This window comes from Onychomys torridus, chromosome 7, assembly GCF_903995425.1.
Source record: "Onychomys torridus chromosome 7, mOncTor1.1, whole genome shotgun sequence".
Taxonomy (NCBI): Eukaryota; Metazoa; Chordata; class Mammalia; order Rodentia; family Cricetidae; genus Onychomys; species Onychomys torridus.
This window is the reverse complement of record NC_050449.1, coordinates 4539413-4553600: the sequence shown is the minus strand read 5'-3', so window position 1 is coordinate 4553600 and position 14188 is coordinate 4539413. Positions and strand designations below refer to the sequence as shown.

The 14188-nt window shown below is 44.2% G+C and overlaps 1 protein-coding gene across 8 annotated transcripts in view; it reads left to right on the top strand.

Annotated features, from left to right (window-relative positions):
- Positions 1 to 14188, top strand: part of Yap1 (Yes1 associated transcriptional regulator) — an 86625-nt gene that overhangs the window by 60013 nt on the left and 12424 nt on the right. For 2 of the 8 annotated variants that reach the window (XM_036192403.1, XM_036192404.1), the window contains exons 5-6: positions 7790 to 7971; positions 10365 to 10412. In XM_036192403.1, coding sequence (XP_036048296.1) covers positions 7790 to 7971; positions 10365 to 10412 — 230 coding nt within the window. Of the gene's footprint in view, positions 1 to 7789; positions 7984 to 10364; positions 10413 to 14188 lie in introns of all 8 variants that reach the window. The other 6 variants (XM_036192401.1, XM_036192402.1, XM_036192405.1 and 3 more) reach the window with 3 other exon arrangements.

Genomic DNA, 14188 nt, shown 5'->3' with positions numbered 1-14188 from the left:
GCCTCGAACTCACAGAGATCCACCTAAATGTCCATTTTTTTTTAAAAAAAAATGTCCATTTTATGTTTATGTGTGTATGCCTGGCTGGCTGTAGGAGTGTGAACAGGAGATACAAAGCATTAGGAGAGACCTTGGAACTTGAGTTACAAAGGTTCTAAGTCACCGGAGTTGGTGCTGGGAACTGAACTCAGGTCCTCTGGAAGAGCATTAAGTGCTCTTCACTGCTGAGCTATCTGTTTATTTTTAAAATATTTTATGTCTAATGTGGTTTTGTTGTGTGGAGATAAATAAGGCTTTGAAGAAGGTCAGGTAGTTGATTGTGCCCTGAGCTCATTTGTTTTGGAGACAACTAGTAAACAAGATACAACCAAGAGGACATTCCCAGGAGGTACTCAAAACACACCCCCACTGGATGGAAGAGAAAAGGACATAAAACAATGGAAAGTAGTGTCGGAATCTGCCAGGCCAAAGGGCTAGGTGCCCTGGATTCTACAAACTAAAAGTGTTATGAACAGGGAAGACGCTGCTTTGGTGAAAGCAGTCAGCCGACTGGCCCAGACTGGCCCTAACACAGGGACTTCAGGATTAACCAGCTGCAAGTTAAGGCTCCAAGAAATCACAAATTTCCTAGAATCAGTACCATGGGGCCTGGAGATGTGGCCAAGGTTGAGAGCACTTGTTGCTTTTGCAGGGTCCAGGTGTGGCTTCTAGCAAGGTGATTCCCAGTCATCTGCAATTCTAGTTCCAGGGGAGTTTTCACAACCTCGTCTGACCTCAGGGCACCAGGCACATACATGGTGCATAGACACACATGCAGGCAAAACATGAGCGCGCGCGCGCGCGCACACACACACACACACACACACACACACACACTTAAAATAAAAATAAAGCTTTAAAAAAGTCATACCCTGTTCTTTTTAAAATATATTTATTTATTGACATTTTTTTCATTTTTACATACCAACCCCAGTTCCCCCTCCCTCCCTTTCTCCTGCCTCCTCACCTCCCTCCCACTCTACCCCCATCCACTCCTCAGAGTGGGTAAGGCCTCCCATGGTAGTCAACAAAGTCTGGCATACCAAGTTGAAGGAGAGCCTAGCCCCTCTCCATTGTATCAAGGCTGAGCAAGGTATCCCACCACAGGGAATGGGCTCCAAAAAGTCAGTTCATGCACCTGGGATAAGTCCTGGTCCTGCTGCCAGGGACCCCACTATCAGATCAAGCCACACAACTGTCACCCATATTCAGTGGGCCTAGTTCAGTCCCGTGCAGGTTCCCTAGCTGTCAGTCCAGAGTCAGTGAGCTCCAACTTGCACTGGTCAGCTGTCTCTGTGGGTTTCCCCATCGTGATCTTGACCTCCTCCTCCCTTCCTTCATCTTCCTTCTTCTCCTTTCTCCTCTTCCTCCAAATGCCGTTTATTGAAGGAGGGAGGAGGTCTTAATTACAGGCTTACAGCACAATGGGAGAATCCCGGAGGGCAGAAGTTCACTTCTGGGATGTGTGTGTGTGTGTGTGTGTGTGTGTGTGTGTGTGTGTGTGTGTGTGTGTGTTTTGGAGCTGAGGATTGAACCCCGGGGCCTTGTGCTAAGGGTTCTACCACTGAGCTAAGTACCCTAACCCCGCTTCTGATGTTTTACACTCTTGTATCTAAACTGTTAACGCCCAATATGCTGGATACACAGACAAGGAACTTCCCTTAAGCATTCAGGAGGGTGGAATCTCGCAGGGAATTAGCATAGGGAGGACATCAAGGTCAAGGTCTACAAGCAAGGCAACAGTTACCCAAAACAGAGGCCAGGGACCTACAGGTCTCCCCCTTTTACTAAAAAATGAGTTTCTGACTTAGGTTGCATGGGACGTCAGCAGGTCACCTTACCCATCATGGAGACATCTGTCCAGGCCACACAGGCGGTCTGTTTTAGGTTGGTGAGTGCCCCCCAGGCATTACCCATCCCTGAATACTCATTATCATACAGGCTCAATCGTGTGAGAGCTGCAGAGTTAAATGTTGCCAAAGATCTCTAAGTGGTGCTGGGCTTGCAATCTGTGTATTCAACACAGAAAAGACCAACAGAAGTCATAACCCATCCATAGCCGGTAGGCTAAAGGCAACTAAGCCATTCCCTTCCTTAAAGAGCCTTACTGCAAATTGGAGTCCTTGTAAGATGGTATCCTGAGAGCAAATGGAACTTGAGTTTGTGAATTAATAGCTTTCAAAGCCAATTGAAATGTATATACCTATTGATTTAAATTTGTCATGTCCAATAGAATGAAAGATTAATTAACTGTGGTAGCTACTTTTGCTGCCAGGGTCTCCACTGTGCTAGCTGTAGTAATCAATTATTAAATGGCAATCCCAGAAACAGTAGTAGTAGTGGTCATCACTGTTATAACAGCAACAACAGCAGCAGCGATGTCAAATTCTCTTCTGGAGCACGTGGGTATCCATTGGCATGGATGCAACTCCAGGAACACAAACCACCGAGGCCCATTATTCTTGATCTCAGCACGACTTAAACTGCCAGCTCTACAAAAGAACAACTAAGAACCATAAAGAAAAACAGGCATCTCACAAGGAACAGAACTAATGGTCTCATAATGGCTACATTCAAACTCACAAATTTTAAGGTATCTTCAAAGGGTGCTAAGTGAATTTCAGGAGGCCAAAAATGTTGCACAGAGCCACTCCTGATAAGTATGTACTGCTCCAGCTTGAATAGGATTGTGAGAATGAAAATGCTTAGCTGGCATGCTACTGTTAATAAATGGAGGTCAGTGACCTTCAGGGTTATCCTTAATCTCCTAGGTGTCTGGGTGACACGTTCTCAAACATACTTGAAAAAGCAGTTATCATACATTACCTTCTGGAGAATCCAACCGCATGGCTGCAGTTCCTAGGCTTACGTTAATGCTTGCCAAAGCTGGCCATGTTGGGCTTTCAATCCCCATTGGCACCGGGAGGGGAGAGTTTTTCCATGGAGGCCCAATAGGTCTCTGCCATGTTGGGCTTCAGCTACAGCCACAGGGTGCACTCAGCGCTCAGAAACCCAGTGAGGAATCTCATTGTCCTGAGGAAAGACATAATCAGAACTCCAGGCCCACACCAACACCAGATTGGTTCCCCTACAAGTGTTAGTAGAAAGATCCTTCCATCGCTCCAGAGGGTAATTTGCAACAGGAGCCCTCCAGTGCTTATCTGTAGTGGATACTCCAGCAGAATCCACTGATAAAAAATTTAAAATATATAAAACAAGGGAAAGAATAGAATGTGGAGAGGAATGATGAGCCCCTAGTTTCCCCTTTTTGCTTTGGCAAAATGTATTTGTTTGTTTTTAATAGTTCAAATTTTTCTTTTCTTTTTTTTTAGGTTAATTAATTTATTTTTCTATTATCCGCTTGATACAGTATAAATTCATTAAGGGTTGCTCAGTAATTGAGTAAAACCAAATCTTATTATAAGCAACAGTCATCCTAGAGTCCTCCATGCCATATATATAGCCTTATGGTTCTGTGGGTTGCAGTCTGATTGTTCTTTGCTTTCTAACTAGAATCCACTTATGAGTGAGTACATACCATGTTTGTCCTTCTGGGTTTGGGTTACCTCACTCAGTATGCTTTTTTTCTAGTTCCATCCATTTGCCTGCAATTTTCATGCTGTCATTGTTTTTCTCTGCTGAATAGTACTCCATTGTGTATATGTACCACATCTTCTTAATCCATTCTTCAGTTGATGGGCATCTAGATTGTTTCCAGGTTCTGGCTATTACAAATAATGCTGCTATGAACAGGGTTAAGCATTTATCTTTGTGGTAGTTGAGCATTCCTTGAGTGTATGCCCAAGAATGGTATGGCTGGGTCTTGAGGTAGTTCGATTCCCAATTTTCTGAGAAACCGCCATACTGACTTCCACAGTGGTTGTACAAGTTTGCATTCCCACCAACAGTGGAGTAGTGTTCCTTTTGCTCCGCATCCTCTTCAACATTGACTGTCCTTAGTGTTTTTGATCATAGCCATTCTGACAGGTGTAAGGTTCTTACACCAACAATACAATTAAATTAAAACCCAGAAATTAGAAGCTAACTTTTAAAATACAGCCTGTTTTATTAGCTCTTTAAACATGAAGGTTGTCCTTCTGTGTGGCTGGCTTAGCACCGTGTGACAGCACCAGATAGGAAGGAAATCAATAGAGTAGGATATCCAGAAATATAAATAACAAAGAACCAGTTTAGGTGATAAAAATTAAGTGAAAACCGTGGGACCAGAGCTGCAGTTCGTGTTGGATGATAGTGTGCTTCTGCAGCATCCTCGAGGCCTTAGAATTGCTCTTCACAGCAAGGGGGAAAGGAGAACAGGAAATTGTTTAAACTGTAGAATAGGCTTAGCAAAAGTGAAGACACACTGAAATGGACATATAATCTCTCACCCCCAGATGAGGGAAATTGGAGAATTTTGCAAGAGTTTGTGGGAGAAGGGTCTCCTTGCCTGTTAGCACTGAGGATGTGGCTGAAATCTGGTACGGGGTCAGAGTGAGTCTGGAACATTCTTTCATGACTAAAAGCCAGCAAAAAAAGCTGCTCAGGTACCCTGTTGTCATAGTACAAGGACAGAACTCAAAGGCTTCCACCAGCTTTCAAAATGGTACTGTGAGCATCGTTAGGATACCTGTTGGGTATAATACACAGGCTTACTGCCTGCCTGGAGAAGATGCTCTGGAGCCAGCGCATCCTAAACAATGTATTCAGGGTGTGAATCAGACGTTTGCTCTTAACCTGCACAAACTAAATTTCAGGTAATTAAGATACATGGCAAAATTAGAACTTTAGATTAGTATCTGTGAAGGATAATAAATTGCTACTATTTGGAACTTCTAAGGAAAAAATGAATCTAAAGAATCATTTTATTAAAACACATTTAGGTTTGTGTCCGATGTGTCCTGTGAACATTGTTCAGATTCTGTTTTAAACAAACGAATTAATCATGTTTTTGGTTTGTGGTTTTTTAGTGTTTCTGTGTTTGAGAGATGGGTCCTGAACTATTAGTCTGAGTTCCTCATTTTTGAGGGCTTGGTGAGATAAATCAGTAGAGCCTGAAGAACCTGGGTTTTCCTTTGCGGGGGGGTGGGGGGGGTGATGTCTTGTGTCGCATCTGTAACCCTAGCACTCTACTGTAAGATTAGAGGTGGAGGCGGTGGGGGGGCACATCTGATCACCCTGAAGCTTATGAGCCATCTAATGAGGAGTACACAGCAAGAGAGACTGCCGAATGGTTTTATGTCAGCTTGACATAAGCTATAGTCATCTGAGAGGAAGATACTTCAATTGAGAAAATGCTTCATAAGAAAATGCTCTACAGCATTTTCTTATTTAGTGATTGATGGGGGAGAGCCCAGACTGTTGTAGGTGGTGCCATCCATAGGCTGGTGGTCCTGGGTTCTTCAGTAAGCAGGCTGAGCAGGCCATGAGGAGTAAGTCAGAAAGCAGCTCTTCTCTGTCCTCTAGCTTCTGCCTCCTGGTTTCTGTCCTGGTTCCTGTCCTGACTTCCTTTGATGATGAATTATAATGTGGAATAGTCACACTTTCTTCCCCAAAGCTACTTTTGATCATGATGTTTCATCACAACAATAGTGACCTTGGCTAAGACAGAGACCTTGCCTCAAAAATAAGGCAGAAGGAAAGAGCTGACTTGAGAGCTAAGTATACACACACAGGGTCATGGTGTTTGTCTGGAGGTGCAACGAGATGAGCTGTCAGTTGATAACGTGGGGAGTGACACGTGGGGGTCACTGTGTTTCTGTTTCTCTGCATGCTTATGGAAATTATTTTAAAGATCTAAATAAAGAATACACTTGGAAGCCTAGAAATATGCTTCTAAATAGTTCATGATTCCTAGAAATCACTGTAGAAGGTATCTGTGACAACTAGAGGTAAATGAGTCTGTTTCAAAATGCAAGTATGCAGCAAGTGGGGTGTGAAGGTAAGTGTGAACTTACCTTCAAACTTGAACTCTGTGAGGAAGTAAATTTATATAAACTAAGTAAATGTGACTGAAAAGATTGAGAAGGGACAAGGATACAGGAATCTGGGTGGGGTAGAAGTATAGGGACAAGAGAAGGACGGAGATAAAGTGGGTAAACCTTTGTGTAGTCTGACAAATGGCTCAGGGCTTCCCGAAATCCGGCTCTATCAGAGAATGAAGTCTGGCTGTGTAAGAGAATGTTCAGATTTTCTTTTTTCCAATGTTCTTGGTTCTGTACCAACAGTTACTGACGTCTTAGAAGACTTAGGTAGTTGAAAGAGAAGATAGGGTTCCTATTTCATGTTTTACCCTAATAGCTAGAATCTCTACCTTGGTGGATAATTACTCAACTGTTTTTCACACTTGTTTGTTGATTCTGTTCTGCTCTTATGATGATGCATTACTTTTCTTATGGCTTTGACTAGTACCTGAAGGGAGGATTTTTCTGGCTCAGAGTGTAGGAGAGCAGTTCACGACAGTGGAGAAGCTGTGGCAAGAATATGAGGCTGCTTCTCTCCTGCAGGCCTTCTCCCTCCCCCTTTTATCCAGTCTGGGCACCCAGCTTGTGAGTTAATGCCACCCTCAGCATTGGTTGAGGGTGGCATTAACAGCATGGTTCCTCCCCTGTTAGCTGAGACTGTCTGGAAGCAGCCTCCCAGACATCCCCAGAGGCAGGTCTTCTAGGTCATTCTAAGACCCATCAATTTGACAGGGCTTGAACTCTGGGCCTTTCACAGACAGCCTAGTGCCATTCAGGAAGATTCATAACTAGACAGTAAGAAGGCCTAGTTTGCTCAAAAAAGAGGGCAGGAGGCTAGTCACTAAAGAGTGATTTTAATTTTGCTTTTTAATATAAAGCATCAGCTATGCTGCCCTGTTGTTGGGAAGTGTTAGACTCTTGAAGGGATGATATAAGATTGATTAAAGCAAGAGGCTTGGCTAGAAAAGGCACTGTTGGGCCTGGTAGGTGGAGTCTGACCCTGGAACTCACATGGTACAAGAGAGAGCAGACATTATATGGGTCCAATGACAAAAAAAAAAATTACTTTCCCGGTGATATGCCCAGGTTATGGTCATGTTTAATGAGACCTACTCGCTTGCAGGTTCACTTGGAAGAGGCACACCTGGGTCACTGTTGTGTATTAGCTTTGTGGGGATACATTAGTAGTCAAGGTTGGTTATTTTGTTGGTTGTGTTCTCAAAAAAGTGGTCTTTGATGAGCTGTTGATTAAATGTATATCCTTTGTAGAAAGTCTCTTTCCAACTTTGTTTTTAATGGTTGTGCATGCATGTGTGCATGCCCACAGATTCCCTGTGGAAGTCAGAGGACAACTTTTTAGCATCGGTTCCCTTCCCATCTTACTTTTGAAACAGTCTTCTCACTGCATACCCTAGATCACCCAACCCACCCGGAGATTCCTGGAGATGCCCTGCCTCTGCCTCCTGTCTCTCAACAGACATGCTGGGGTTACACATGTGTACCATTCCATCCTGCTTTGTATGTGGCAAATACCTTTCTTTGCCAAGTACCTTGCTGGCCCCTCTGACTGTGTTTGTACAGCTTGCCCACTTTGGTGGCATATTCCTATTCTCGGGTGCTATACAAGTTCCATTTGCCTGGGGGTTTCTGTAACAGTTGTGACGGCAACAGGGAGGCACAGCCATCACACCTGTGGTGGCTTCTGAGGACATCTGACTGACCGTCTGTGCTCTTCACACCTAGGTTCTCCTTTGCTAGTTTTTTCAGGACACATCTTTGTTTCATTTCAGCTATGAACCAGAGAATCACGCAGAGTGCTCCAGTGAAGCAACCGCCACCCTTGGCCCCCCAGAGCCCACAGGGAGGCGTCCTGGGTGGGGGCAGCTCCAGCCAGCAGCAGCAGATGCAGCTGCAGCAGCTGCAGATGGAGAAGGAGAGACTGCGGTTGAAGCAACAAGAATTACTGCGGCAGGTGAGGCCACAGGTTAGAGTCCAGCCTTCCTCTTTCGGTCTTTGCATTCCCACAGAAGTCTGTGCTTTGGATCTCAGCTTTGGTTAGGGGACGGTGGCTTTATGAAAGTCGGGTCTGTCCGGCCTCTCCTTGTCCTCTTCCTTGACTGGCTTTGGGTAACATGCGCTATAACTCATGGTCATGCATCATGAAGGGCTGTGTTAGCCAGAGTGGTGGCACATGCCTCTTACCCAGCACTTGGAAGGCCAGTGCAAAAAGGTCAGGAGTTCAAGAGCAGCCTCAGCTACTTAGTAATTTGAAGACTAGCCTGAGCTTCATGAGAACCTGTCTCGAAACAAACAAAAAAATAATGAATGAAAAGTACCTGTTTGAGCCATAGTCATTGCAGTTGAACAAAAATCAAAGGGAGCCAAGATGCTTCTCGAAGGAGCACATGTTGCAGGCATCATGTTTCTGAGAGCTTCACAGGTGGAGGGATTGTGAGCCACCCCTAGAGAAAAACATCTACTTTAAATGAGTTTGGTAAAGTATACCAGCATGACATTTTTCTGTAATGACAAATGTTTCAGTGTTGCTAAAGAATTTCATTTAAGACAGAATACAATTATCCCCAAGTTTAGACCCCAATGTGTCTCTGGTACGTTGTTTTCACGTTGAGGGGCAGGAGGAGCTGCTGGCAAGGAGCTTTGAGACCCTTCTCTTCAGAAAACTTGGTCTTCAGGCTGAGTAAGAGGAAATTATCTTAAAACAAGTTTGGGGCTGAGGTATAGTCTGGTGAAAGACATTTGCCTAACATGTGTGAGTCCTTGGGTTCACAAAATCCCCAGACCCACCCAGCCATTTTGTTTGTTGTGTTTATCTTATTTCTAGTATTTAAGATTGTTGATGGTGGGGAATTGGTCTTTGGTTAAGCAATAGATCTTATCTATGGACTCTTTGAATAGATGGTAACACAATACAGTAGTCAAGAGTGTACAAAAGGAGAATACTCAGAAATAAAGTCTCCTTTACCCGGATTCCCTAGTTTTCTTTTGGTTGTAAAATAACCAAGTTTGGGGTTGGGGATTTAGCTCAGCGGTAGAGCACTTGCTTAGCAAGCGCAAAGCCCTGGGTTCGGTCCTCAGTTTGGAAAAAAAAAAAAACCCAAGTTTATCGTTTATAGTCAACACCCCCCTCCCAAGATGTTTACAAACACAAAATAGTTTTTGTTCTTCCCAAGTTGCCTTTCCCAAATCATAGCTACTGTGCATATTTAAAATCAGTTTTACACCACACTTCTGTTCCTAGAATGTTGACCTTAAAGATAGTTGAGCCATGGACTCCCTGACAGACTCATACTTAAACTGTTGATGCTCGTTTATAATGTGTCCCCATGATCCAGGTGTGGTTAGCAAAGTTCATGCCAGCGGATGAGGGGAAAATGGTCTTGAAAACCCATCCCTAAAAGATGCACAGAGGAAGCATCCTAATGCAGGGGACACCCCTCTCACTTACTCCTCACTCAAGAAAGTCCCATAAAAGGCTGAGAACAGAGTGGAATAGCAAGGATTTCAGTGTGTAGCTGTTAGAAGAAATAAAAAGAAGTAAAAAATCAAGCCTAGTTTATTGTCTTTATTCTGTTGTGACCAAGTATTAATTGGTCAAAGTAAATGCAAGTCTCAATTTCACATGCATGGGCTACCAGAAATCAAGAAGCTTTCATAATAAGAAACTCAACTTAATTTATAATTTCAATGTCTTCTTGTTTTTACATTCGTTTTAAAGCCAAGAAATAAGCCGCTGTTACCCTGTTACATCAGTTAGCCTTGGTTTTCTTGGTGGACCAATTCTGCTACTTGTATAATTCTTCTAAAGACTCTTTCTAACTGTTCTCGGGTGGTGGGTCCTGAACAGATGACCCCCTTCTTTAGAGGTGACCTCTGCTCCTTTTCTCCGCTACCTCCTGTTTGTTGCCCCATGTTGAAGGGACAGATCTCCTCTGTTCTGATGCTAATGGACTGTTTTGTTTAGCAATCCAAATTGTGAGTGCATCCTAAGACCTCTGGCTTTTTGTGAACTTCTTCCATCCACAGCTGTGTCTTATCACTGAAACATTGAAAGTTATTTCTTCCTGCTTCATCTAACACAGAAGCAAAGAGCCTACCTGACTGTTACTAAATTTTGCCTTTGTCTCGCGCCAAGTCTTGCTGTCTGTCCTCCATGCTGCTCGACTGTGAGGGCAGTCTGTTCTGTGGTGACTTTGCTGGCTCCTGGCCTTCTTAGCCTGCTGTTTCTTGGGTAGCTTGGGAATTCTGTTCTATGGTAAGATGTCTGGATACAATTTATAAGTCAGCCTACACAGCCAAACCATGTGGCTTAAAGTAATTTTTATCCGTCTTATTTTTTACTCTTAGGCAATACGGAATATCAATCCCAGCACAGCAAATGCTCCAAAATGTCAGGTAGGCTCTTATATGATGTTTTAGCATTGGGGGAAAAGATAACTAAATTAGGAAAGAGAGACACTGTGTTCCTGGCCCTGTGCTCACTGGAGATGAGCCAGGGTGGACATGTAGGCGTCACCTTTCTCCCAGGACAGTGAGCATTGCTTTCCCAGGGACTGAGGACTGTCCGCCTGTGCTGATCCTCCCAGGGTGTGTGTGTGGCTCTGGAGACTCCCCAAGGTTTCCTAGTTCACGCCAGCCTCCAAATGTGCATGATTTTTGTTGTGAGCAGCTTAAAATAAATTTTTGTTTGTCTGAATTTTTTTCCTAATGTTTTAAAAGAATCAGTAAATTGAGCTATAGCAAAGAGTAGTTAGTTTATATACTTGTAGGCTGTTTTTGGAAATCACAATGCATAAAAGTTTTTCTCAGTGGCCCTTATGAAGGAGGGCATTGTAAATGTCAAAGCTCCAGGGGATCGGGCTCTACCCAGTCCATGGCGAGCTCCAGGGCGCACTGCTCATGGGACACCCGGCTGCTGTCCACCTGACAGGCTCCTGTCTGAGCCATGGGAATAGGCGGCTCTAGAGACCAAGCAGATCCTATGTGTTTCTGCTATATGACACTCAAAGCAGTTGGGAGCTGGAGGGTCCATGTGCCTCTCTGAGGTGAGCAGAAGCAGCCATGAAGCATGCTCCCCCTCTTCTCCCTCACCCCACCCCTCCTGCCTCTTTCTTTGAGGGCATCACTCTTATAGCTCAGGCTGGCTTCAGTTTTCCAGAGCCTCTCCTGCCTCAGCCTCCGGTGCTGGGATGGCTGCCACTCCTGCAGCCAAACATCTCAGGGTCTTGGAATTTCTCTGGGCTAAGCAGAGGAAGTGTAGTGTTTGGATGGGCTTTAGAGGAAGGGATTAGCAGAACGATGCTCTGCCAGGGGAGTTCCACGGTGCTAAAGTCAGATGCCATCCTCAGAGACCAATTGACTTTGTAAGAAAATAAACTCTTAACTTTCTTTTCTCAATTTTTAAGTCAGGCTGGCCTTGAACTCACAGATCTGCCTGCCTCTGCTTCCAAGTGCTGCGATTAAAGATGTGCACCACCAGCCCAGAACTCTGTTCTCCTTATCTCATAATTGCCTTCATTTAAACAAACCCACGGAGGGAGTGGAAATCAACTGGAGTAGAGCAGGCACTCTCAAGATGAGGGACGCTGTGCCACATCTGGATCTTACAAACTGGAGTCCCTCTTATGTTTCTCTGAAACAGTGGCTTCTGTTAGTGATTCTCAAGAGCTAGAGCTGACTCTAAGATTGACATTCAGATCATAAGTCCTGTAAGTCAGAAGTAGATGCCGAAAGTCTTGTTCTTGCTCCTATTTTAAACCCTAATCTGGTTAAAGAAAGGCTTTCAGATCTTCATTTCATACTTCAGTAGAAAACACTTGCTGTAGTAAAGTTGCCAGGAATTCAGAGATATTAAACACCTTCCTTTTTAAAATGTATTTACTTCTATGTGCATTTGTATTTTTCCTGCATGTTTGTCTGTATGAGAGAGTCAGATCTTGAAGTGTCTGTAAGACACTTGTGAGCTGCCATGTGGGTGCTGGAATTTGAAAGCAGGTTCTCTGGAAGAGCAGTCAGTGCTCTTACTGCTGAGCCATCTCTCCAGCACCCCCCCCCCCCACACACACACACCTTTTTTTTTAAGAAAGGGGTTTCACCCTATGTGTAAGCTAGGGTAGCCTTGAATTCTCATGTACTCCTGCATTAACTTCTGGGGCCAAATGGCAGATGTGTGCCATGGCACCTGGCTAATGATACTTTAAATTTGTGTAATCTAGATCAGAAATATTTGAGAGATAATTTTTGAAAATGCCACTACACATGCTAACGATTTAAGCTGCAAGTTTTTATGGGCATGGTTGTACAGACTGTGATCCCTGTCCCCGGGGGTAAAGACAGGAGAGCCAGGACTTCAGGTCCTACCTTGGCTACAGTGAGTTTGAGACCAACCTGTACTTACACGGGACCCTTTCTGAAAACAAACATGGTTTGCTGCATGTTTTAGTTGTCAGCATACTGGTGGCTGTGAAGCTGCTGATCAATAGATTCGATTGTGGTGGTGGAGTCTGGGATTTTCTCCATGACCTTAAGACACCGTATAGAGAAGAGAAAAGTGACTTTTCTCAATTATCAGAAGGGGTGTACTATTACTTCTCAGACAAAAGCCAGAACAATCTATATATTAAATTAGTGTTTTACATGACCCAAGAGCCTTCAGAAATGATCCAGAGGTAACAGTTTTGATACTGCAGTTCAGTGAGCAGTAGAAAGAGGATCCAGTGTTGATAAATCTCTGGGGAAAGTCAGCAGATAATGCGACTTCTGGGCAGCGCCCTTTCCTTGAAGAGTAAGGGGAAGGGTGATGTTTCTGGACTGTATTGTTTGCCTTGTAGGAGAGGATTCTGTTTGTCATTTGGCCTGCCTTTGAGGAGAGAGGGAGTGAGAACTATGGGCAGGAGAGGGACAGAAAGGGACATGACTTCTGAGGGCTTTGAGGCCCTTCCTCTGTCTTCTGTTTCAGAGCACTGAGCTTGCCAAAGCACCATGCAACAGTGTCAAGAAAGATTTTGTTTTCATTTTGAGGGTTATTTGTTTGTTTGGTTTTTTTAGGGTTTCTCTGTGTTGCCTTGGCTGTCCTAGAACTCTGTAGGCAGGGCCTGCAGAGATCTACTTGTCTCTGCCTCCCAAGTGCTGAGATCAAAGGTGTACGTTGCCACACTTGGCAGGGAGAGAATCAAGTCAGCCATCATCAGCCAGACATTGCTCACCCCAGTCTATGAGGACATGGGAAAGGAAGGCTCCAGACTTGCAAATGTCACAGTCATTGCTTTGTTTGACTTTCTTTACTCCTCTAGTAGAAATCATCTGTGTGAACAAGAAGTAAATGTGGCTCCTTCACAGTTGATAGCACCTTGTATAGCGGGGTGTCAGCAGGCACCAGACTCCAGAATGTACATTGGAGGGTTTTGTTTTGAGACAGGGTCTTAAATGTGTAGGTCTGGCTGTCTTGTAACTTCCTGCTTTCACCAGGCTGGCCTAGAAGTCTTCAGGATTCTGTCTTCTGAGTTACGGGTTTACAAGTGTGTGCCACCGCTGTCAGCATTTTTAAGTTACTAAAGTCAAGAACTTTGTTAGTGATTTTGATGAGGTTAACAAATCACATCTGTATTTGGGATTCTGTGGCATTTGTACTTATGTCCCTGTGGGTTAATGAAAACTCTCAAGGCATTTTATTTATTTATTTATCTATCTATCTATCTATTTATTTATTTATTTTGAATGCCGGATGCTGTTTATTGAAGGAGGGAGGCGGTCTTAAATACAGGCTTACGGCACAATGGGAGAACCCCGGAGGGCAGAAGTTCACTTCTGATGTTTTACAATCTTGCATCTAAGCTGTTAATGCCCCCTTATGCAGGATACACAGACAAGGAGCTTCCCTTAAGCATTCAGGAGGGTGGAATCTCACAGGATAGCATAGGGAGAATATCAAGGTCAAGGTCAGCAAGCAAGGCTACAGTTACCCAAAACGGGGGCCAGGGCCCTACAGGTCCCCCTTTTACTAAAAAATGAGCTTCTGACTTAGGTTTCATGGGATGTCAGCAGGTCATCTTACCCGTCATGGAGACACCTGTCCAGGCCACACAGGCGGTCTGTCTTAGGTTGGTGAGCGCCCCCCAAGGCATTACCCTTCTCTGAATACTCACTATCATACAGGCTCAATCTTGTGAGAG